At 37.3% G+C, this 25,212-nt stretch overlaps 2 protein-coding genes across 9 annotated transcripts in view; one reads left to right on the top strand and one right to left on the bottom strand.

Moving 5' to 3' along the window:
* The window catches only part of CEP57 (centrosomal protein 57), a 41,059-nt gene extending 40,671 nt beyond the window's left edge, over positions 1–388 (bottom strand). Inside the window, exon 1 of one of the 2 annotated variants that reach the window (XM_084895397.1) lies at positions 254–388. In XM_084895397.1, coding sequence (XP_084751523.1) covers positions 254–301 — 48 coding nt within the window. In that variant the 5' untranslated portion in view covers positions 302–388. Of the gene's footprint in view, positions 1–220 lie in introns of both variants that reach the window. The other variant, XM_084895398.1, reaches the window with a different exon arrangement.
* Positions 289–24,734, top strand: FAM76B (family with sequence similarity 76 member B; the record flags this gene model as incomplete). 7 transcript variants are annotated; one of them, XR_014795993.1, is made up of 11 exons in its annotated part: positions 289–592; positions 741–826; positions 2,451–2,515; positions 3,552–3,606; positions 4,688–4,843; positions 7,401–7,600; positions 11,224–11,271; positions 11,463–11,543; positions 12,023–12,080; positions 12,204–12,336; positions 15,538–15,639. XR_014795993.1 is itself a non-coding variant. In XM_084895406.1 (11 exons), the coding sequence occupies 11 exons, from the start codon at positions 289–291 to the stop codon at positions 22,256–22,258; spliced, it is 1,323 nt and encodes a 440-aa protein (XP_084751532.1). In that variant the 3' UTR covers positions 22,259–24,734. The 7 variants fall into 7 exon arrangements, 6 of the variants coding, with proteins under 6 accessions (XP_084751532.1, XP_084751533.1, XP_084751537.1 ...); XM_084895406.1 differs by lacking the exon at positions 12,023–12,080 and adding an exon at positions 22,169–24,734 and having other exon boundaries at positions 12,201–12,336; XM_084895407.1 differs by lacking the exon at positions 12,023–12,080 and adding an exon at positions 22,169–24,734.
* Between the last annotated feature and the right edge of the window lie 478 nt (positions 24,735–25,212).

The raw sequence follows: 25,212 nt of genomic DNA on the forward strand, positions 1-25,212 counted from the left end.
TCCGGGGCTGCAGGTTAGGGGCCGTGGGAGGTAGACACGGGCGGGGCCTATTCTAATGGGAGGGTGCAGCCTCGCAGAAGAGCAGGGGGCATGGGGGGGGGGGGGTTGGGGGGGGGGTAGCACGGGGCTTCAGGCGCCCTTCGCCGTCCCCCAGGATGCGGTGACGCGCGGGGCCGAGAGCGCTCTGGAGGATGAGAAGAGCAGAGGCACCGGGACCGACCTGGGGCCCAGGCGCAGGTCACCCGCTTCTTACCGGGGAGAACTGAGACCCAGAAGTCGTCGAGACCGATGCTGCCGCCATCTTCCTGTGTGCCCTGCGGACCCCGCAGCCCCGGAGCGGGCTGGTTCTGCTGCCGTCCTTCCAAGTCCGGGAGACGCCGGCCGAGGGCAACCCTCAGCCGAGCCCCAGGTGGAAGGGGCTGCAGGCGCCGGGTCTGGAAACCCCTGCCGCACACCCCCACAGGGACGCCCACGCCGAGCGCGCACACGGAGAGGGCCGCACGCACTAACGGGCGTCTGCAACAGCCAATCAAAAAGGCGGGCGTCTTCCGGGAGCAGGAGCGAATCCGCCTTTTCCCCGTGACGTCACAAGGTAGCGCGTTGCCGAGAACGCCGCGGCGCTAACGCGGCGGCTGCTAGACGGCTCGGAGGGCGAACCAGCCGTCTGCCGGCGGAGAGGTGGGCGAGGGCTCGTTTTGTCTCCTGAGGCACTTGAATCGAATCACCGTTTTTGGGTTAAGGCGAATGCGGAGTTCAAACCCTGCACCGGTTCTCTTGGACTAAAGGCCAAGGAGGGCGTTTGCTTGGCTCCGGGACGCCAGTCCAGGTGAAGTACTCACCTTTTTGGCCAATAGCAGGCAGGGTGAGGCGGGGCTTGACGATCTGATCCAATACCAGCCGAAGGAAGGGGCGTGGAGGCAGAGCGTAAACCTTCGCGAACCCTTGCCCAATTGGACCCGGGAGCTCCCCCCCAACCTCAGACTGGCTGCCGGAAATCGCCGCGACCCGGGCCTGGGGGCGGGGCGGGTTTAAAGCGGCTTTTCCCGCGCCCAGAGCGTCAGGCGGTGATTGGCCGGCGACTTCCTCCCTTTGTGGGAGCTCCCTGCGTCGTCGGGGTTAGGGGTTGGGAGGAGCGGCCGAGTGACGCAGAAGCTCCCCCGGCTAATCAGGGGCGGGGAAGGGGGGCCAAGGAGGAAGCGGATCCTCTGCCGCGCAGCTACTCCGCAGCCAGCCACCCGCTCCGTCTCCCTCCGCCGCTTAGCGGGGCCTGAGCGGGAGCGACTGGGACGGCGTCACTGGGCGGGCTGGGGCGGAAGTGGAGGCGGAGGGAGACGGCGGCGTCCACAGGGGCTCGAGCTCCCCGGGCGAGGCCCTCGGTGGGCTTAAGGTAGGGGGAGGGGGCGGAGGAGGAGCCCGCGGCCCGGGCGGCGGCAGCGCCGGACTTCCCCGTAGGGCCCCGCCTCGGAGCGGGCGGCGGCGGCGGCGGAGACCGAGGAGCAGGATGGCGGCCTCGGCCCTGTACGCCTGCACCAAGTGCACCCAGCGCTACCCCTTCGAGGAGCTCTCCCAGGGCCAGCAGCTCTGCAAGGTCCGTGGGCGCCGGGCGGCGGGCGTGCGGGCGGGCGGGGTTCCCCTCGGGCCAGCTGGGTGCCCAGTGAACTGCATGCAGCCCCGCGCGCTCTGCCGGCGCCTTGGGGCTTTGGAGCCCTCGCCCCCTCGCCCGGGGACCCGTTTGGTGGGTGACCTGGGCACCAGCTGAGAAAGGCCCCGGAGAGGAAGGCAGTCCTGCCCTCCTCCAGGCGGCCCAGGAGGGGTCCGGGCCCCAACAATATTTAGGGGTCTCAGGGGTGGGGCTGACCGAGACAGCCACCTGTCTGTGCCGCAGAGACCTGGGGTGGAGATGTTTTCATCTCGTTATTGTTTTGTTTTGTTTTTTTTGCTTCCCCCCCCCCCCTCCGTTGCCTGGTTTGTCCTCTCCTTCCACCGGGGGGCCGGGGACGGTTTTTGCACTTTCTTGCTAGGAACCTGAAGCAGCAAAGCTGATGGCATCCTCCTTCCCTGTCCAGGAAAGCGAAGCGACTAGCTTGGGAACAGAATGCTCTATGATTTGGAGCTCCTCCCATCCCATTAAAGCCGGGATGCTGTCTGTGAGCAACGGTGTAAAATAATAAGTAGTTTCACATTTAAGCGACGCTTGAAGTGGCCCTGACAGCTTTCTTAATTTATCACTAGCATACCCCCCTCCCCACATCTAATACAGACAAAGACACCTATGACTTCCCTAAGGGGTTACACCTCTTGTGTAATGAACCGCCCAATTGTCTGAGTTGGGGGATAATAAATCTTATTGATGTTTTAGACATTGACTAGGTTAGATAATAATTTTAAACCAGAAAAGTAAAACTTGAGACTTGGAGGTAGATACTGATTGATTCACTGTCTTATTACAGGAATGTCGGATTGCGCATCCTATTGTAAAATGTACTTACTGCAGATCAGAATTTCAACAAGAGAGGTTTGTATGATGCTTTTTGATAAAGCTATTGTCTGTAAGGAATACTTGGGGGTTGTAACTTCACATTCATATTAAAGTGTTTTTAAAAAATGGTTTAGCTTCTTAAATGATAATTTGTGGAACAGAGAATGTTGACAAAAAATTAATGGCTATTGTTTAGACGTTTGAACGCAAGGAAATAAATTATTGTATAGGAAAATGTATAGCCTTGCTAACAAAATATTCAAATAAACAAAATATTCAAATATAAGCACATACTGGTAAGTTTAAAAAATAGCATAATATTAGTGCTGACATGGACCTGAGGGAAGGTCTATATAATGTTACCAGCTATCTTCCAAGAGTACTTTTTAATAGGATGGTTCTTGTTAGAAAATTAGAGTACACATAAGAGAGTAAGTAACCTAGGAGAAGAACAGTAATTTTTTCTTAAATTGGTGTGAAGGCCCAGTGGAAGGCTAGGTAGGCACTGACTTACAATGCTCTGCATAAATAGTGGCATGTGTGAAGGTTTTGCAACAAGATACCAAAAATGCACAAAGAAAATGTATATATAACATTTATCTTAAGTCATTGATTTTCAACCTTTTTCATCTCATGGCACATGTGAACTAATTATTAAAACTCTAATTAGAATCTATGGCACACCCAAAAAGATAATTTTTGCCTATCTGACAAAAAAAGTTTTATTTTGATTCATTTACATTGGACGGTTATTCTTGTGTTGGCTGTTACTTTTTTATTTGTCAATCTAAGGGAAGAGAGGTGAGTGCCTCTGGCTAAGTAGTCAGGTATCGAATGTTTTAAAAATTCTTGCAGCACACCAGTCACTGCCTTCAGGTAATGGAAGAGGAGTAAATTTGAATAATAGATAACCCTAAAAAGATTCTTATGTTTGTGTATTTTTAAAATTGTGAGTTTTAGAGTGAGTTTTAGGTACTAAAGCAAGTTGTACTCTTTATCTGTTTTAATTCAACATCATATCTGTTATCTCAGAAAACTACATAAATTTGATCACCTACAATTTCCTTTTCAGCAAAACTAATACAATCTGTAAGAAGTGTGCTCAAAATGTGAAGCAGTTTGGCACGGTAAGTATGTTATTAATTTTCATTTAATGTTACTGTCACTGGTCAATTAATGTTTTACACAAAGATGGGCCTTTTAAATATATATGTAGTTCTTAAATATTTCAACATTTCAAAATATTTCAGGATAAATTTTCTATAGACAGTCTTTGGGGAAGATGACAGTATCTAAAAACAGTCATGTGTGCATGTTTCATATATATTGAAATACAGGGTGAAAGTTATTAAAGATTCAAATATTACTTATTCATTAAAGATTAAAAAAATAAACTGGTTATGGAGAATGAACTTACTGATAAAGTTAGCATAGCCATGGTTTCTTCCCTTCAGAACCTTCAACAATGTTTATGTAGCAGCATAATTCAGGCATTTATTAAAAGTCATGACATTATTCTAATACCTGCATATTATAATCATTATTGATCTATTACAGCCATGATTAGTCAAAGTGTAGGCCTTAATGTTCTACAGAATCCTTAATTGTTTTTTGAATATCAAAAGAAAATCAAGGTATGTGTATGCCAATTTTTTAAAGTTGAAAATCACCTATAGTGTACATTCCTTGTATCGTTTGTACCTGTATAAATGTTTTCTGAATAAATGGTATAGTGATTAACCTAACCAAGATATTAAATTAGTAGAAATTTATTCCCTAAATACTGGATACATGAAAATTTTCTGTCTGTACTTCTATTTTCATTCTTTAACACCTTTTACCCCTATAGTTTGTGTATTATATAACATACATTGCAAATCATAAATATTTCTCATGGTCTTTTTTAACTATTCAATAGAGTAACAAAGTTTTATAACTAGAAATAAGTTTCATTAAATTAATAGAAACATCATAAACACTATGAAATGTCATTGAATATGACATTTTACCATATGGTTTTCATATACATTGTTTCACTTAAAGTCACATCATCGATGTTAACTGAGAACTTGCTGTATTTAACCAAAAAAAATTTTTTTAACCTATTATTTTTCTTAATTCCAGAAATTGTACATTGGTTATATTTTGTGCAGCAAATTTTTAACATTTTTAAATGTCTCAGTTAAGAAAAATATATCTGTTTTTCAGCCTAAGCCTTGCCAGTACTGTAACATAATTGCAGCATTTATTGGTACGAAATGTCAGCGTTGCACAAATTCAGAAAAGAAATATGGACCACCTCAGACCTGTGAACAGTGCAAACAACAGTGTGCTTTTGATCGGAAGGAAGAAGGAAGAAGAAAGGTATGTTTTATTTATGTTATGACATATTCTAGAAATTAAATAAAATACCAAACAAATGGAAGTCATAACTAATATACTAGTGTAGTGGTTGGCAAACTACGGCTTACCATACTGTTGACTAATGAGTTTGCCGACCACTGCTAAGGCATTATTCTTACCCAGAAGTTTTGGCTTCAGGTTAAAGACATTAGTACATTATTAAAAAATTTTTTAAGTGTTTTCCCCTAGCAGTGGTCGACAAACTTATTAGTCAACAGAGTGGCAACGTGGCTCGCAAGCTGTGGTTTGCCGACCACTACATGAGTGAAAGTTGTTGTATTCGTTGGCTCCCTGAAAGCAGGTAGTTACATGAAAGTGTAGGAACAATGCATCCTCTCCTTTTTGCATCATATGTAGATCGATGTTGATTAGTTGAAATTAATTTATTTTTATAGTTTTACTCTTAGTAATTTTGGAAAGAAGTCTCTTTTCTTCTCCTTTGACACGTACAAGTGATTCTCTTTTTCATAGTATTATATCCTATATAATAAAGAGGTAATATGCAAATTGACCCTCATACCCTCACAAGATGGCTGCCTACAACCAGGCTGGCAGAAGTGTTAGTGAGGGACAACCAAATGACTGAACAGCAGGCTGCGTTGGGCGACCAGGCTGGCGGGGGGTGCGGGGGAGGGTGGAGAAGAGGGCCATGAGGGGCAACCAGGCTTGCAAGGAGTGACCAGGCCAGCACATGGTGGGGGGCAGTTGGAAATGATCGGGCTGGCAGGGGGAGAACAACAAGAAGCTACCAGGTTGGTGGTGTGTGTGTGTGTGTGTGTGTGTGCGTGCGCGTGCGCGCGCGTGCGTGTGTGTGCGCAATTAGGGTTAACTAGGTGGGGGGCGGTGCAGTTGGGGGCAACCAGGCCAGCAGGGGGGGCAGTTGGGGGCAACCAGGCCAGCAAGTTGGGGGGGAATTAGGAGTGACCGGGCAGTTTGGGGTGACTTGGCCAGCAGTGGGGGACAGTCAAGGGCAACCAGGCCACCAAGCAGAGGCAGCAATCAGGCCGGCTGTGGGGGGCAGTTAAGGATGACCAGGCTGGCAGGCAGGTGAGCGATTAGGAGCCAGAGGTGCAGGATTGTGAGAGAGATGTCCAACTGTCAGACATCTCCCAAGGGGTCCCTGATTGGAGAGGGTGCAGAGGCTGGGCTGAGGGAATTCTCTCTCCCTGTCCCCGTGCATGAATTTCGTGCACTAGGCCTCTAGTATAGACATAAAAGCCTAAGTATCTGGCTGGTAGGGAGCAGAAGATCAACGCACAGGCATGGAAACATAGGAGAGACTGATGAATGGGGGGGTTGGGGAGGGGGCAGGAGGAAATTAACCAAAGATCTTACATGCATATTAAAGGTCCAGTGCATGGATTCGTGTACCAGTGGGGTTCCTCGGACTGGCCTGCAGTGATTGGGCCAAAACCTGATATCTGACATCTCCCAAGGGGTCACGATTGCGAGAGGGTGCAGGCCAGGCACCCCACTGGTGCACAAAGCTATGCACCAGGCCTCGTATTCTATAAAGTTGCTGCAAATTTTTAATTAGTAAATATTGAACTGTTGCTTCTAAGGATAAGTATAGGAATAGGTTTCTGCCTCTAGTCACAATGTGGCGATCAGCACATAATCTTGTTTTGTTTTGTTTATATTTCTGTTTAAAGACATCTTTATTTTGTTGATTGATTAAATTGAGCTCATAACAAACAGCATTAAAACTATGCCTGAATGAAGCTTATCTAACACATGTATTTTCTGCATAAGATACTTTACAGCCTTGTGCTTAGGAACACATCACAGTCACTACACCTGGGAACCATTTTAATCAGTAAAGTTACTAATAAAAAGCCCAAAATGCAACAAAACAGCACTGCTAGACCATGAGAAGGACACTTGTTACAGTATGAGAAGGCAATAGATCCTCACCTTGCTCAGCCTGAGCTGGGAAAGTTTGCCATCCAGCTACACAAATGGCTGCTCCATGCATGTGCACAGTTTGTCATGGAAGTGCTGCAAGTAGACTTTAGGGTTATGTCTAAATTTCAGCAAGTAGGTGATGAATTTAAAAATGTGAAATCTGCAAATAATGAGAATCACTGTGTATGTTATTCAGCTCTCCTTTTTTCTATAAAATAGTTTTTGCTGTAGGGGAAAATACTTTGTAATTACACAGTGATTTAAGTGTTAGTGTTTTGGTAATATTTCTTTGAAGTATATTATAAATTTTCAAAGTAATAAGAAAACAAGTTTCTCTCTCCAAAGTAAACAATATCTCAAAACTAACAGAAGTCTAGATATCATCTTTTATGACCAATTTTATGACTCCAAACAAGCATTTTTCCAAGTTTCAGAAAAGTCTAATTTTTCTTCCTTTTTTTAACACTGTGTGTGAGTGTGTGTAAAAGTAAGAGAAGAAGAGAGAGAGATGGAGGTAAATAGAGCTAGAAGTTTAGCACTTTATATTACTTGGTTTCACCTATGGCCAGTTAATACATGCAATTAATCTAATACAAATCTTTTCTTTCAAAAGGTTGATGGAAAATTATTATGCTGGCTCTGTACTTTATCATACAAAAGAGTTTTACAGAAGACAAAAGAACAAAGGAAGAGCCTGGGATCTGCCCATTCAAATTCATCATCTTCATCTCTTACGGAGAAAGACCAGCATCATTCAAAACATCATCATCACCATCATCACCATCACCATCGTCACAGCAGTAGCCATCACAAGTAAGTACTTTGAAGTCATGTTTTCTAAAATCCTGCCAGGCATTTAATGCCAAATACTAGCTATGTGCTGGTTTCCATTGTACATGGTAAACTGCTTGAGTGTCTACAGTTGTTTCCCCACTTTATTCAATGTATTTAATTTATACACATAGACTGTATCTAGCTATTTACCATTATAATAAAGATAGGACATTTGGGGAATTTTATGGAGTCAAAATACAAGTGATGATTGCAGGTGATGATTTAAAAAAAAAAAAAAAAAAAAAAAAAGCAATTTTATTTTTTTAATTCTCACCCAAGAATTTTTAGAGAGAAAGGAAGGGAGGAGGGAGGAAGGTGGAAGGGAAAAAAGACAGAATCATCCATGTGAGAGAGAAATATTGATCGGATGCCTCTTATACATGCCCTGATTGGGGATGGAACCTGAAATCTTTTTGGTGTATGTGACCACATTCCAACTAACTGAGCCACCTGGCCAGGGCAATTTTTCTTTCTTCTTTTTTTTCTTTAAATAATTGTTAGGACTTTACTTGTAAAAAAAATTATATTTACCTTTGTTGTCATTAGTTTGTTTTATTAAAAACAAATCAGTGACTAGGAAATGCAAATTCAGTATTATTGAGAACTGTTTGTAACACTACCATTTGTGACCATAATAGAAACATTTGTAGTTTTGAAAGTTCTCAAAGTGTAAGAAGTAATTTTTAAAAAAATATATATTTTATTGATTTTGTACAGAGAGGAAGGGAGAGAGATAGAGAGCTAGAAACATCGATGAGAGTCATCGATCAGCTGCCTCCTGCACACCCCCACTGGGGATATGCCCGCAACCAAGGTACATGCCCCTGACCGGAATCGAACCCAGGACCTTTCAGTCCCCAAGCCGACGCTCTATCCATTAAGCCAAACCGGTCCTGGCAGAAGTAATTTTTTTAACTGGTGGTGCTTTGCTGTATTTTTAAAAAATACATAGCAACTCTATTCAAATATAAAGAATTCCTTGAATTTAAAGTGGGTGGGCAGTTATATAGTAGTAATATCTTAACACTTAATATGTTTGATATAAAGATGTTTAAGTGTGGTTTTACTTAGGGAAAAATCAAGAATATTGAAACATGAACACATTATTTAAATGGAGAATACAGGAACATCATATACAGATTTTCAGAAGAGTTCACTGTTTTTCCCCCAAATTTCTGAGTCTTTAAAGTTCTAGATAGGCAAAACTTACATTTTATTTATAGGAAACATGAATTAGTTAGGAACACAATTAGTGATATATTGAAAATATAACATGGTTCTATTAAAATATATCATGGTTCAATTAAAATTTGATTTTAAATCAAGGCAGGTACATATTAGATTATGGGGTATTATTGAGACAATGATGTTGTTTTACTTCAGGAGCAATTTTTCCACTTTCCTTACTTTGTTGTGCTTTCTGAACGTAACAGTGCTAGGCCAAATGGTGACTTTTAATCTATTTTGAAGAAATCTTGTGGTCTCTATATCAGAATATCCCAATGAGCAAAGGAACATAAATCTTTCCTGTTTCTGTTTCTTGCTTTAATAAAAAAAAATGACAAATGATAACCAGCAGATCTACTCCTAAGACTCAGCCGAAGTGTCCCTATCCTTTGTCCTTTACAGATAAATTGTTCTTAGTGTGATGTGAACGGACATACTCAGAGTATGTTTATAAGATAAAATTCTATGATCGGAACTTAATCTTTTAAAAATCACAGATTTCAAAAATAAAGGGAAAGCGGATGGGATTGACTTTTTTCCCTTATGATTACTTAAATGCAAATACTGTTTTGTATTTGATGGATATACACCTTTGACATGTAACTAACCAGTTTGTGGAGTCCTATCTTAAGTTCAGTAGATTAGAAAAATTATGAGGAGCATACATATTGTGAAATACAGTGATGGAAGAGGGGAAGGGAAGAAATTCTGGCCAATCTGGATCCAAAAATGGTGTACCTCAGAAAGTGAGGATGAGAATTCTATTTCTGTTTAATCATTGTTAATACTAGAGGCCTGGAGCATGAAAATCCATGCACTCAGGTGGGGAGCCTCTCAGCCCAGCCTGCACTCTCACAATCCTGGACCCCTCAGGTAGGGTCCAGTCCCATTGCAACATGGCTCTGGTTCCTCAGACCTGCAAGTTGAGCCTGTGGGCGGGGAGGGACCCAGAGGCCAGTCTGATGTGCAGCATGGCTCCTTTCCCACACTCCCTCCTGCCGCTGCGCTGTGGGCAGGTGGCCGGGACCCAGGACTGACTCCCGCTGCTCCGGCTGGGACCCTAGCCTGGTATTCGGTCATCAGTCCAGACGTTTAGGTCGTGAAGCATCTTGGCTCTTTATATATTAGGATGATTATTCTTACTTTGAAATCTGGATAGTGCCATTAATTCACATGTGATTTTATGGTTTGCTACTGCTAATAATGAACATTTAAAAAATAAAATGGCAACTCAATTTCTTAAGGTTGCCATACGTTGCCACATATAAGGAAAAATTCAAATATATAGATTAGAAAATTAATTCCTCAACTTAATATTTACTTCAAAGTGATTTTTAAGAACATGGTTTGCTTTTTACTTTTGCTTTAAAAAAAACTTCTGGACTAAAACAATAGAAAAATTTATACACAAACATGCATTTATATATATATATATATATATATATATATATATATACACACACACACACACACACACATAACTCATTAATCGTCAGATGTATTATATCTATTTTGTAGATGAATCAACTAAGGAATTTTAAGTACTTTGCAAAAGGCCACACAACCCAGGTCTTCTACATCTCTGTATAAATATATATGTAGTGGATGCTCTATACATGTTGAGTCAGTAAACTAAGGATTAATGAAGAATTGGGTAATGTGCAAGTATGGGGGGAAGTTTGTAGGATTCATAGTGCATTATGAAGTGGTTATATTGATATTATGAAAGAGAAGTGGTATAATGCTAATTATAAGTAAAAGTTAAAGCAGTTGTTACTATGAAATTTCCCAATATTTCAGGATGACTTCTTCAGAGTACTGATTAAAGAAATATCTAGAGACTTTGGAGAGAGTTCTTAGAAAAGTAGGAAGGAAACAAAGAAATTAAGGTATTTCCTGGTTTAACTTTACACACTATTTTGAGCAACTTGAGTTACTCCAATGGAAGAATCTTCATGTAGGATTATTAGGAAACCCTGACTCTAAAGGTAGAAATCTATCTGAAATAGTAAGGGCAGTCTAAGTATGATGATTCTCAGAGTTTATAATTATAAATCCTTTTTGTGGTGTTTCATGGTCGTATCCTCCCACACTTAGTATTATAGTAAATTGAATTTGGAGGTCCTCATTAAAATAAAATTCGGTCCCTATCTTTGTACCTTTTTTGAAGAACTTAAGATGACTAGCAGTCATCTGATTAGAATGCATCTTATTAGAATGCGATTTATTCTATATATATATTTGCTTAATTGAATATGCCTTTGAACAAGAGATTATAATAAACATATGTCATGTAAATTCATTGGGAAGAACGTTATTAAATGTAGATGTATTAAATAAATGTTGTTATTAGATGCCATTTATATATTTTTCAGAATCAGCAATCTGAGTCCAGAACAAGAGCAGGGACTGTGGAAACAGAGGTAAATATGTTAACATATTTTATGAAGTATTTTGAAAAGTATTTTTAAATGTGATATCCCATTAACCTTGTTACTTAGGCTTTTAAAAAAATCAATGATGTTTGGTAATATTTTAGGGGAAGAAGAATAACTTGTCATTTGGTGCCTCTGCCCTTTTTCTTCTAATTATTCTTATTAATGTTTGGTTTCAGCCATAAATCCTCTGCAGCAATTCAGAATGAAACTCCAAAGAAAAAGCCCAAATTGGAATCTAAGCCATCTAATGGAGATAGGTAAAAATTAATTCCTTTTAGCGAAAATCCAACTTAATTGAACAGTTATAGTTGATTGCCAGTTACTACTAGGTGAAAGATCAGAAACATGTATCTTCTACATTGACTTCTTTGAGTCATCCAGAAGAATAGACATAATCAGTTAAAGTTTTTTAACTTAATTTTGGCAATAAGAAAGTGGCACTGAACTATGTTGTTCTATTTGGGAAATAAATTTGGGTTTTGAAAACAGAAAAACAAATATGAATAGAGAACATTCTTTTGATCTTAATAATTCTTCAATGAAACACAAATCTAATTGTGATATTTTAAATTGGCCTGCTTAGAACATGTTTTTAGATGTAAAGTATTATGAGCGTGACTTTGTTTTAGTTCATTAGCCAAAAGTTTGCTGATGTTACTGTACAAATTGGCTGCCTATTGCTTTACACTAGAAGTATTGACCCCCTAAAAGCTAATACTGAATTATATTTCTGCAGGTGTATGTAATGTGTGCCATTAGTAAGGTAATTTGCCAGTTGCATCCATTTCTGTCAGGTACATATTTTTTTGCATTAGCCTTAAGGATGTTTGTGGAATTGTCTAATTTATGCAATTTGAACACTTACTTATTTTCCTTCTACTTCATTTAATTCTGTTTTGTTTCTTTCTTTTTAGTAGCTCTATAAATCAGTCAGCAGATAGTGGGGGAACAGACAATTTTGTCCTTATAAGTCAACTGAAAGAAGAAGTGATGTCACTTAAGCGTCTCTTACAGCAGAGAGACCAGACCATTTTAGAAAAAGATAAAAAGGTAAGAACATGGTTCACTGAAGCCTGGTAAGATATTTATTTTGACTCTTGCTTGATAAATGTGAATTTTATTAGACTTTCTTTAATAATCTGGTAGTGTTTGTTGTACATGATCCTTGTAGGACACATAACAAAAGCCCAAATTGGAACGTAAGCCATTAGTGAAGATAGGTAAAATAGTCTTTCAAATTTTTGTTCTAAGAGTCAGTAGAGAGCTAATTAGAATTATAATAATTTCTGAACATTAGTTTTCAGTAAGCCTGTAATTTAAAATAGGTCTAATGAAATTAATTTGATATAAATGGTATATTATGTGAATTTTTATGATTTAAGAAAGCAATTGAATATAGTTGTTGATAATCCAATTGTATTTATTTCAGTTGAGATAAAATAACTGGTGAAAGTAAATTTGTGGGAATTTCCTGTGTTTTAGTTAATGATTATAAGATAAAATTACATGTCTAAAATCATTTTGCAGGAAGTAAGTAATCATGGGACTATATCAGTTAGATACAAAAAAAAAATATCAAAATATGTTGCCCAGTAAGTGAAAAGTTCTGACACTGTCTAGGTGAACTTGAGCGGACAGTTTTCACCTTTTTGGGTCTCAATTTTCTCATTTTAAAAATGAGAGTGTTAATGCCATCTCCTGGGATGGTTGTTACTATTAAATGAAGATGTAAAGTACTTACTACAGCTCCTGACACGTGTTACGTGCTCATATTACTATTACTGTTCTAAGACTCAATAGAGCCTCTGTCATCTTTGAGGGTAGAACCTACATTTGTACTTGTTTTATTGTCCTTAGACTAGTTTATTCTATTTCATTTATTTTATGCAGTAGGAAAATATTACAAACCTTAATTTTAAAATTATAATTTGATTATAAATAGGTACATGAATTATCTATTTCTAAGTTATCTATAGTAGTGCTTCAGTCTGAGCTAACTTTTACCTCTGGCATTCAACAACTTTTATGTTACATTTTCCCACACCTTGATAGTTTAGCAGATCTAAATTTATTTCAATACATTTGTACCTTATTTTAAGCAAATTCAGTATAGGAAATTTAGGATTGACATAAGAAAAATAGGATTGTTGTAAGTGTCTTATTTTTTAGGATCATTTTTTATTAATTGCAGGTTTTTTATATTAGTGAGCTTTTATGGAAAATTTTTTTCATGTTCAAAATCTTAGAGACATTTCTATTGCACTAAGATGGGAATATCTGTATTAACCTAGATAAAGGTTAAATAAAATGGTAAGTTTACTAGAATAATGATTCCAAAACCATGTAGTAATGAATTGTGAAATTTTGACTCTTTTTTAGCTACTTTTCCTTTTCTTAGCATAATTATTCTATATTAATGCATACATTCAGTTTTCTGCTTTTGTTAATGTTCCTTTTTTCTTAAAAATCACTAATGGGTATGGGAATTAGCAGTGATGTAAGGAAAGTAATTAATTGTAAGTCTAAAGTAGTTACATATTTGCAGTTTTTCTTGTAAATCTAAGACAACTAAGTTATTTTCTTGAATTTATTTCACTTTAGTGCTTTCTAGAGCCAGCCACATATAGATCATTAGGCTACAAAGATGAATAAATAAGAAACGGTTCTTATCTTGCAGAAATTCATAATCTAGAGGCAACTCATAGAATAATGAGAATAATTATTTTAGCTGATCTGATGTGAATTGGTATTTCGGAACAGGAATTCCTTTATACTGTAAAAAAAGGAGAATTCAGTTATTCTTTAATTGACAAAAGCATTGGCTTTTATTCAGAAAATAAAAATGTAAGACATCATGAATTTCTTTTGGCTATTGTACATGTACATCTTTCAGTTTACTAGCTGTTAGATAATTACCAACAAAACAAAACAAAAAAACCCACCCTGCAAACCTTTAAAGCTTACATAGTAAAAATCATGTAAAACTAACCAGGAGCTTTCTTATGCATGGTTCTAATAATAGAATTACATAATTCCAACTTATTTTTTAGTTTAAAGTCATGAGATTTTTCTATTTTTGTGTCATTGATATATATGAAAAATTGACATTGCCTTCTTTGCGTTTTTCTTGCATTTGTCTAGTTTAGCCCAAATTTTTTTTTAAAATATATTTTATTGATTTTTTTACAGAGAGGAAGAGAGAGGGATAGAGAGTTAGAAACATCGATGAGAGAGAATCATCCATCAGCTGCCTCTTGCACACTCCCTACTGGAGATGTGCCCGCAGCCACGGTACATACCCTTGACTGGAATCGAACCTGGGACCTTTCAGTCTGCAGGCAGATGCTCTATCCACTGAGCCAAACTGGTTTCGGCTAGTTTAGCCCAAATTTTAAAGGGACTTCTTTTCCTTTCTTATTAATTTGTATTTCCTGTGCTTCGTTCTCCATTATTTACCTCAAATTTTAGTTAGGAATGAGTACATAATTCCGTCATGTTTTCAAATGAAAGCAATATAGCTCTTGGTTCATAATACATTTCTTTTTATATTTGCCCTGTGTGAAACTTTTTTCTGTGTGCAACTGTTTTCTTAATCATTGAAAAATTATTTTAACCTGAAACTCGTTTTATTGTTTATTTTGTGTACATATAACATAAAGTACATTTTAACTGAAGCATTTTCAAGGTATTAGTCTTTAAGCTTTCCTGTTGGCATATCAGTTGCCAAACTGTCCAGTGAAGCCCTTTATTTATTTAATACAGTTTTTTGTTTGTTTGTTTGGTTGGTTGTTTTTAAAGGGAGAGAGGCAGAGAGAGGAATAGAGGAACAGAAATATTGATGAGAGAGAAACAACATTGACTAGCTGCCTCCTGCAAATCCCTTACTGGGATGGGGGAACCAGCCTACAACCCAGGCATGCGCCCTGACCAGGAATCAAACCAGTGACTTCTTGGTTCCTGGATCCACCCTCAACCCCTGAGCCGCATTAGCTGGGCTGAAGCCCTTAATAGAAACAAAAAGACAACTTTTCAAAAGTTTTAGTGATGGTTTAATGTTATCTTTACATTAAAATTATACTAACGTAGACAGAATTTGTCATTTCACAAAACAAATTATAGGTAAGTTATAAAACTCAGGAAATCACTGTTAACATCTTCCGTTTTTATAATGAATTGTGAGTTTATTGTAAAGAATATTTAAAATGATCTCACACACATATACATATATATGATGTTTTTTGTTTTTATTAGTTAACTGAACTAAAGGCAGATTTTCAGTATCAGGAGTCAAACTTGAGAACAAAAATGAACAGTATGGAAAAAGCTCACAAAGAAACTGTGGAACAACTTCAGGTAAGTAGCATTATTTATGTAAACTATTAGACAAGGAGAGCTAAACTTTGTTAATAGTATTCGTTACCTTTGACAGGTATTGGTATCCCTACTTTATGCATATTTGGTGCATTTTCAGCTTTGATTTAGACTTCCCAATAGTTGTTAATCCTACTCCAATTAAAAGTTATTGCTTAATCCTACTCACATTAAAAGAATTCACTCAATAGGGGAGGGGATTCAATATTAATTTTGAAAACTTCTGCCTAAACGTCAAATGAAATCGTTAGAGGAGGATTCATTACAGTGATCATTGCAAAGCAAAACATTAAATATTGGATATGTGAAAACAAGGTCTTTAGTACATTGTGCAATTATTCTTTCTATTTCCTCCCACATAATGGGAAGGGAGATAGGTGTAGAAAACTAATTTTCAGGGGCCTCAAGTGGAAGAACTTCACATTGTTTGCAGTGATGTAAGGCACTAGATCAATCTCAATATACTGACAAGTATATGCTGTATATATTCAGTAGGATTTTTATATAGCAAACAACTGAATGATGAAGCCAAGGGCCACCACAGTTACAAAGAAGGTAGTATCTGATGTCTGGCACACTGCGATTGAGAGTATCCAAGCTTTTTCCCATCTAGGTTTCATAAACTTAGAAATTAGACCACATTAAATTAATTACATATCCTATTGGTTTATGGTCTTTCATTGTAGAATTAATCTTTGGATAGCAGGGTTTTCAGAAGTTTTAAAAGCATAGCACATGCCAGCACACAGCTTTAGACCCTTGATGGGAGAGTGCAGCTTGGGGAATAAGGATTGCCCTATTTTTTGTTTTTTAAACAATGCAACACCAAAGAATATTTTTGATTTCTATCTTTTGGCTTTGTATTCATAAATAGCTTAAATTGTGTAAGATCAGAATTAGATTTAGGAAAACATTAAAATTTGAAGTACAAATTGTCTACTCTTATCTCTGTCTACTCTTAATTCTTACTCTTTGTACTATTACAAAGAATTTTGAATACAGATCTTGCTTGAAACCTGGTACATAATAGGCATTCAGGTAATTTTTTGAATGTGGTGATTTATGGAACTGCCCCTTTTCCCTCTGTCCTGAGAGATTGCCCATATATTAGGTTTCTTATACATTATTGTTTATCGTCACCAGCAAGTATTAGTTTTATGACACTCTTATTTTTCTCAGTTATTAATGTTGAATGATTTTCTGGGAACAAAATCTTCTGTATGATGATCTCTGATCTGATTTAGTGTAGTTATAAACCAAAACTCTGGAGTTAATCCAGAATGAAGTAAAGAAAAGCTGTGAGCAGTACTTAAATACGATAAAACTTAGTATTTATGTTCAAGATAAGTCAAGCAATTTATTGTTTGATTTTTTAGTGTATTTACAGTATTTAGTATATTTACTATCTTTGTCCTTTTAACCTGATTGGCATCTTAAGCCTACTTTCTTGTTCGATAGCTAAGTTTTCATATAAGAGAATAGTGACTAATATTTATATAGAAATATGACATTTTCAATGTGAGTTTACATAATCTATCTTTCTTTGCTCTTTAAAATAACTTTGTTATATGGTATAAAACGGTGTTCACTTAATTAGTCTGAAGTGACATAGAAACCTATATCTTTTGACTTGGATTTGACTGTACTTTCTTTTGACTTTGACTTTGATTTCTCCTAAAGTTTTCTTACCATCTCATGTTACTTAGATTTTCAGTTTCATCCTTGTTATCAGACCACTTTCCCATATCTGGAGACATTCTATTACAGCTAAATACCCTCTTTTAATCTCATTCCCTTTAGCAACCATGTACTGGTAGGTGAGTAAATATAGTTAACTGTTTGTCTTATCTTTTTGTGATAAGAAACTGAACCCCTGAGCAGGAAATTTACCTTGCTCTAATAGCTCTCAAAACATTTTTAATTTTCAAGTGGGAAAAAAAGCATTGAGCATAACAAGAAAAAATTGCACCAAATACCAAAAAAAACCACACCCACAAACAGGCTAAATCAGTGGTTGGCAAACTTATTAGTAAACAGTGCCAAATATCAACAGCATACGATTGAAATTTCTTTTGAGAGCCAAATTTTTGAAACATAAACTTCTTCTAATGCCACTTCTTCAAAATAGACTCGCCCAGGCCATGGTAGTTTGTGGAAGAGCCACACTCAAGGGACCAAGGAGCCGCCTGTGGCTCGAGAGCCGCAGTTTGTAGACCACAGCCCTAAATTATCTGAAATATCAAGAATAACAAAACAGCTGCCTCTTGTTTAGGAGATGAGTTGATAAAAGAGGATAGGGTACTAACATTTGAGTGCCTACTATGTAGGAGCTACTGTGTTTGGCTAAATGTTTTATATATTTACTAGAGGCCCAGTGCACGAATTAGTACACCAGTAATGTCCCTCAGCCTGGCCTGTGAGATTGGGCCAAAACTGGCTCTCCGACATCCCCTGAAGGGTCCTGGATTGCAAGAGGGAGCAGACCAGACTGAGGGACCCTACCAGTGCACAATTGGGTCTGGAGAGGGACTGCGGGAGAGCTCCAGGGTATGTTCGATCCATCTCACTCAGTCCTGATCAGCCAGACCCCAGCAGCAAGCTAACTTACAGGTCGGAGCATCTACCCTGTGGTGGTCAGTGCATGTCATAGCAACTGGTCAGCCAGTAGGTTTTCTGCCCCCTGGTGGTCAGTGCATATCATAGCAAGCGATTAAGTGCCCTTAGCATATCGTTAGCATATTACACTTTGGTTGAAAGGTTGACCGGACACTTAGCATATTAGGCTTTTATTATATAGGATTTAGTTCTTTCAACTCGTTATGGAGGTGAAGTTTCTATTTACATGTGAAAAAATAGACTCAGGATTATATAGCAGATAAGTAGCAGAGCCAGAATTCAAAGCAGGATATGTGTGCTTCCTAATCCAGATAACCTTTCCTTTAGTCCAGCATTTCTAAACATTTGTAACTAACTTGTTTAAGAGTTTTAAAATAATGTAATGCATTTTTGAAGGTGTGTAATAAAGAAGTAATATTACTATATAAGTTTTAAATGTTTATATTTAAATGTTGCATTATAAAATATATTTTTGTACCTATATTAGAATAGACAGTTTGGGGCTTTTCTCCATTTAATAACTGATGTACTATTTATTTTTCTTAAAGGCATTTTTTAACATAATTTATTGGCAACTGAATTTATTAGTGACATGATTAGGTGACTGAATAATATATATTGAAAATTAGCTGCTATAGAATTAAAAGCAAACATTGCTATCATTACAAAATATTCTAGTATGAAATACCAGAATATGATTTTCATATTCTGGTATTTCATACGTAGAATATGAAAATTATAAACTTATTTTTTTGTTTCTTGATTGGGAAGAAAAAAATTGAAGATTAACTTTTTAATAATTTGCTGTGCTTTTATATTAAATATAATTGTCAGATCTGATGGAGATCTCTTTGAAGCAAATTTGCAGACATATCCTTTTTCATGCTCTTCATAAATTTATATTTTAAAATTTGTTTCTTAAGATACTTCTTTTTTAGCCACAAATCTATTTCAGTTATAAATTAAATCTGTAGCTAACAAATAATACTGTCATTTGCAACAGCATGGATCACTCTTGAAAATATCATGCTAAGGAAATAAGTTAGACAAAAGAAGTCAAGATTTTACTCATAAGATATATGATAAAACTGGAATCAACAAATGAATAGACAAGACAACTCATAGACACAAATAACAATACGGTTACCAGAGGGAAAGGGGGTGGGAGAGAAGTGTTAAAGGGGTAAAAGAGGTCAAATATATGGTGTTGGAAGATTTGACTTTGGGTGGTGAACACACAATGCAGTTTTCCGATGATGTATAATAGAATTGTAATTACACACCTGGAACCAATATAATTTTAATTACCAACTAGAGGCCCAATGCACAAAATTTATGCCAGGGGCTCGGACCCCGCCGCCCTGCTGCCTCTTCCTCGGCCCTCACAGCCCCGACTTTGTCCGGTCTAATTAGCATATTACCCTTTTATTATAGACTAGAGGCCATTGCATGATATTCGTGCAAGAATAGGCCTGCCTTCCCCTGGCTTCACTCCCAGCCACCCGGGAGCCAGCAGGTCCCCGCTCCCCGGCCACCTGGAGCCGGCAAGTCCTTGCTTCTATCCGGAGTACCAGTCCAGTAGCTAGCTCCCTCCATCACCCCCATTCCCCCCATAGCAGGCTTCACACCACTCCGTGCTTGCATATGCAAATTAACCTCCATCTTTGTTGGGTAAATTTGTGTACTCTGATTGGCTATGGGTGTAGTGAAATGATGGTTAATTTGAAAGTTCCTCTTTTATTAGGTAAGATGTCACCTCAAAAATTTGATTTAAAAAAAGGAAGAAACAAGTAAAACCCACTACATTTGACTGGGACTGGTCAGCTGAGTAATAAGCAGTTGATTGTGATCACTAAATGTTAGGCATTCTTAATGATTTGTCCTCTGAATTTCTCAAATTAGTTTTAAGGAAAAATAAAAATCCTTTTAAATTCTCTTTTTTAATATAGTCTATCAATTTTTTACAGAGAGGAAGGGAGAGAGATAGAGAAACTGAATTTATTTCAGGGGTCTTCAAACTACAGCCCGCGGGCCACATGCGGTCTGTAGAGGAGTCTGATCCGGCCCGCCAGGTTTTTGGGGCAGTGAGCGCAGCCAAGGTGTTACAGTAGGAATTAGTAGTTCATATAGTCCGGCCCTCCAGCTCTCTGAGGGACCGTGATCTGGCCCCCACTTTAAAAAGTTTGAGAACGCCTGTATTAGTGACATGATTAGGAGACTGAATAATATATATTGAAAATTATAAACATCGATGAGAGAGAAATATCGATCAGCTACGCAACAAAGGTAGTTGCCCTTGATTGGAATCAAACCTGGGACCCTTCAGTCTGCAGGCCGACGCTCTAACCACTAAGCCAAACCAGTCAAGGCCGTTTTAAATTTTTGATCATTTCCTAAATTTGAAATTCTTAATTACCACCTTAAATATTAAACAACCAAGAAAAGAGAAATGCTGTTATGGAGTCGAACATGAAAAAAACATTTGACTTACAAATGAAGATTGCTCTAAGATATTTGCATTTTGGAGGTCATAGGTATTTAATTTGGGAGAGTTTGATTGGGAAAGAGTGGGGGAGTGAAAGCACAAAGCCTGCAAAGGTTTCTGTTTTATGAAACTGCTTTTAAGATGGTATGCAGAGAAGGCAGGGTGTTATGTTGCTGAAGAAAGGCTAAAGTTAGAGTAGAAGATGAACCACTGAGGTTAAAATGGAGTCTACCTAAATAATAACTCTTGAGACTTGTGAAGGAAAATGATTTGGAAATATAACCAAAGGATATCTTTTAAAATTTTAGGACAGTGCTCAGATTTCAAACTATTTTGGCTCAAAAGCTCCAAAAGTATCTGATCATTAATGTATTTGTATACGGTATATGGAAAATCCTTATTATTTACATTTCCATAGTCAGGAGATTACATAGGGAGACGGTCAAAATATGTCACCGCACATTGGCTCAAGGATAGTGTCTTTCCTTGATGACCATTTGAATGAAATGAAAATTCAGTTCAGATAGATGACAATGTGAAATTCTGAATCTTTGAAAAAAACTTCAGCCTTTCATGAAACTTAAAATGATAACTGCTCCAATTATATCAAAGCCAGCACAAAATGTTTGGCAATTTACAGGACAAAAATAAGATTAGGAAGGGTGGTTCTGATGGGTATTTTTTTAAGAATTGAATATCATTAAGGTGAGAGTCTTTATGGCAAAGTATTGTAGTAAAGACCACATTTTGCAAAAAGGACTTCTTAAGCTTGTTCTGTTAATTGGCGAACATCAAATAAAAGGCTTTGTTTGTATAGTTCGTAGGGAAATAGTCCTTCCACAGATCATCACTTGAGTCATTTGATCTTATTCATCATAAAATAAAACTTTTCCCTTCATGTTTTTAGAATTAAGATCCAGACTTTTTTTTCCTATTTAAAATGTTTACTCTCACCCTGGCCAGTGAGGCGCAGTGGTTAAGCGTCAATGTCCAGTCAGGCACATGCCCAGGTTGCTGGCTTGATCCCCATAAGGGGGCATGTAGGAGGCAGCGATAAATCATTCTCATCATTGATGTTTTTCTCTCTCCTTTCCTCTGTAAAATCAATAAAAATAATAAAATGTTGACTCTTTTAAGCAGATTCACTTTAAGTTGCCTTGTTTTCTGTAAATGATTATATCCTCAATCAACAATTATATTAATATTGGCATTTACAAACCAATCTATAATTTCCCATCTACATAGCCATAGATAAAGAGATGAATCTAAGTATACTTATTTAATTGTTAGTGTTTCAATGAAATCATGTTCTGTACATGAAAAAAACAATTGAAGTAGTAGTCTTCAGCATGTCTTAATATTTCAAATATTGTTAATCTTAAATCTTTTAAATGTTTTTGTCTCCCACAGGCCAAAAACAGAGAACTACTCAAACAGGTTGCTGCATTGTCAAAGGGTAAAAAGTTTGACAAAAGTGGAAGTATACTAACATCTCCTTGAGAAAGTTTTGATTTAATGTTTCTGCTGAAAATGTAAATTTGAAAAAATTTCAGTAAAACGCTTAAATTCTGTGTAGTGAAAAAATATTTTTGCACATCAAATGAATTGGCATATTTCCTATTCACTTTTGTAACTGATAAGCATTTTTAAGTTGTAAAACATCCAAATAAAACTTCAACTGGTTTGAAGTAACTTTTTATTATTTGATATCCAGGAACTTTTTTGCCAGCAATAGTATTAAACAGTTGTAAAGGAGTGCATGAGTAGTGCTTTTTATAAAATGTAACATGCAATAATAGAGTAGGTATGTTTTTAAGAAATCATAGCAGCAGGGTTTTTTGTTTTTGTTTTTTTGTTTTACACCATGCAAATTTCAAATAAACAGTTTTCCAATTTAAAAATACAAAAGCTTTTAAACAAGGAAAATTATGAACACTGGTTTTTTTGGTGATTGTGTTTTCACTTTGCATCAACATTAATTTAGGAGAGAAGAATCATGGTGCTTTTATTAAATGAACTTCAGAGAATATGTAAATATGTTTTTAAATTTACATAACATTAGTATACTAGTATTTTCATTATTGGTATAGGAATTAATGTTTATTGTACAGTACCCAAGGTTAAAAGTGTTTTGTTTTGTATAAACTGTGGATTTTTACTTACAAGTGCCTTTTTGCCACTTAATGTTTTTATTTATAGGAATGTTGATCTTTTGTACATAGTTGTTTTAAAATCATGTTTAATAAATGTTTGTATATAAATGCATATGTACAGAAGCCTATTTCAAAAGGAAATCCAACTTGCTAGTAAAATGTTTGAGGTTGCATTAAGAACTGATAATGCATATAAACTTTAGATGATTTTGTGGTTTGTTTCTGTGTAATATGGGAAGTTGTTGGTCATTGAATTCATTGAATTAGTCAAAATACTTCCCTAAAGATTTAATTTTAAATCACTTCTGATAGAGTAATTTTATTTTTATGTGATATGGCTTCATGTTCATATTTTATAAGTTACATGTTTTGTTCTATTTTTTTTATAAAAAACTTTAGAAATTTATAATTTTTCTGCAGTGGTCCATATACCTGCTTTCCTCATAACATGTGGTTATCTAAGTTAATATTTATGTACACCATACTTAATTTGTAAGTTTAAAGCAAATCTGGAAAAATTAAATAACTTTTAAATCAATCTGTGACTATCTTTGAATAAATTGGAATCTTGTATAAGATTCAGGTACTATTTATAAGAAAATTATATAAGAGTCTTTAAAATTGTCTATAAAATGTTAAGGTAGGGTGGGATAGGTTATGGGAAGTTATTGACTAATTATATTCTGATCCATGGGTTTTCAGCCTGTAATGGAATTGATGGCCTACTTAATATATGCCAGTTCAGACTTGTAGTTAAATTTTAAAGCATCAGGTATTGCTAGATATATTGGATAGAGTGGAAGAGTTCTTTCTCTTAGGGATTTATGAGCAGGGTAAATTTGTTTGAAGGCAACTGATTATTTGTCAATTTTGGAAAGTTTTGTTTTTAAGCAAGCAATGATTATGAATCTCATCAAAGGTCATCTTTTCTCAGAACAAAGATAATTGTAATTGTTTGTAATATGACTCATGTTTCAGTAGATTATTCCTATGGTTATTCATTAGAAAGTAATATAAAACAATTCCTTTCCAAATTTGAAAACATAATCTAGGGTAATTTTCAAGTGATAGCAAGACTGAATCTGTAAGACTTGGAAGAATAAAAGCAGTTTATTTTTATGAGATCCTCATGTAATGTTCTTCATAAATTTCAGTACTTTGAACAATGCTAGATACTGCCTTCTTATCACAGATTTTAATGTTTTATATTCTGGTTATATTCATTTGACAATCCACCATGATTATTATGGTTCTAAAATAAGATGTGTAGTAGTTTTACACCTTTTTTGGAGCTGCTGCAAAGGAAAGGTGCCCCTTCCCACTTTTGTAGGTAATATTGAAAATTGAAAAATCAATCTAAATAATTAAACTTTGCTAAAATCTTTTAGGGGGTTCACAGTATTTAGCACTGATTAAATGCCCTCTCTGTATCCCATGACTTTATTTTATCACTTAAAATTATTTCCATTGTATTAGCAATTGAGTCCCAGTCCCAGATCCATAGTGTATTGACATAATGAGCTAATTCTTTAAATGTGGACCTGTAAGGAGATACTATGGTGTGCTGTATTGTGCTTTTTAGCCTGTTTTCAGCTATTAGCATTTACCAGTGTGGATCATTTTGGCTCAAGCTATTTATGTATTAATAGCCTGTAATTACAGTCCTTTTTAGATTGTATTGGTCTAAATATGCATTCTGAGGTGAACCTGTTAAGCTGTTCACATGTATAGACTTGAAATACTGTACTTGTACACATCCAACTGTTGACATTTTGTACCTTTTTCTAAATCTAATATTTCACAATAAAACTTCTCAAAAGCTTTGTATTCGTTTCCCATTGATGCTGTAACAAATTACCTCAAACCTAGTGGCTTAAAACAGCGAAGATTCTCTTACGGTTTTGGAGGCCAGAAATCCAAAATCAGTTTCACTGGCTAAAGTCAAGGTATTGACAGCACTGTTTACTTCATGAAACTCTAGTGGAGAATACTGTTGGCTTTTCCAGCTTCTTGGGCTGCATTTCTTGCATTCTGTGGCTCTTTGCCCCTTCCTCCATCTTAACAGCTAAAAGTTTAGTATCTTTAAGTCTCTGCTCCCATTATCATATAGTCTCCTCTCTTTGGTTGTAGTGGCTCCCTCTTATGAAGACACTAGAGACCTGGTGCATGAATTCGTGCATGGGTGGGGTCCCTCGGCCTGGCCGGCGATTGGGGCCAGCTGGCTGGAGGGAGGGACCATAGGAGGTTGGCCAGCTGCAGAGGTTGGCTGTGGGAATGCACTGACCACCAGGGGGCAGCTCC

This window comes from Pipistrellus hanaki (genome assembly GCF_964339955.1).
Source record: "Pipistrellus hanaki genome assembly, chromosome: 9".
NCBI classification, from domain to species: domain Eukaryota; kingdom Metazoa; phylum Chordata; class Mammalia; order Chiroptera; family Vespertilionidae; genus Pipistrellus; species Pipistrellus hanaki.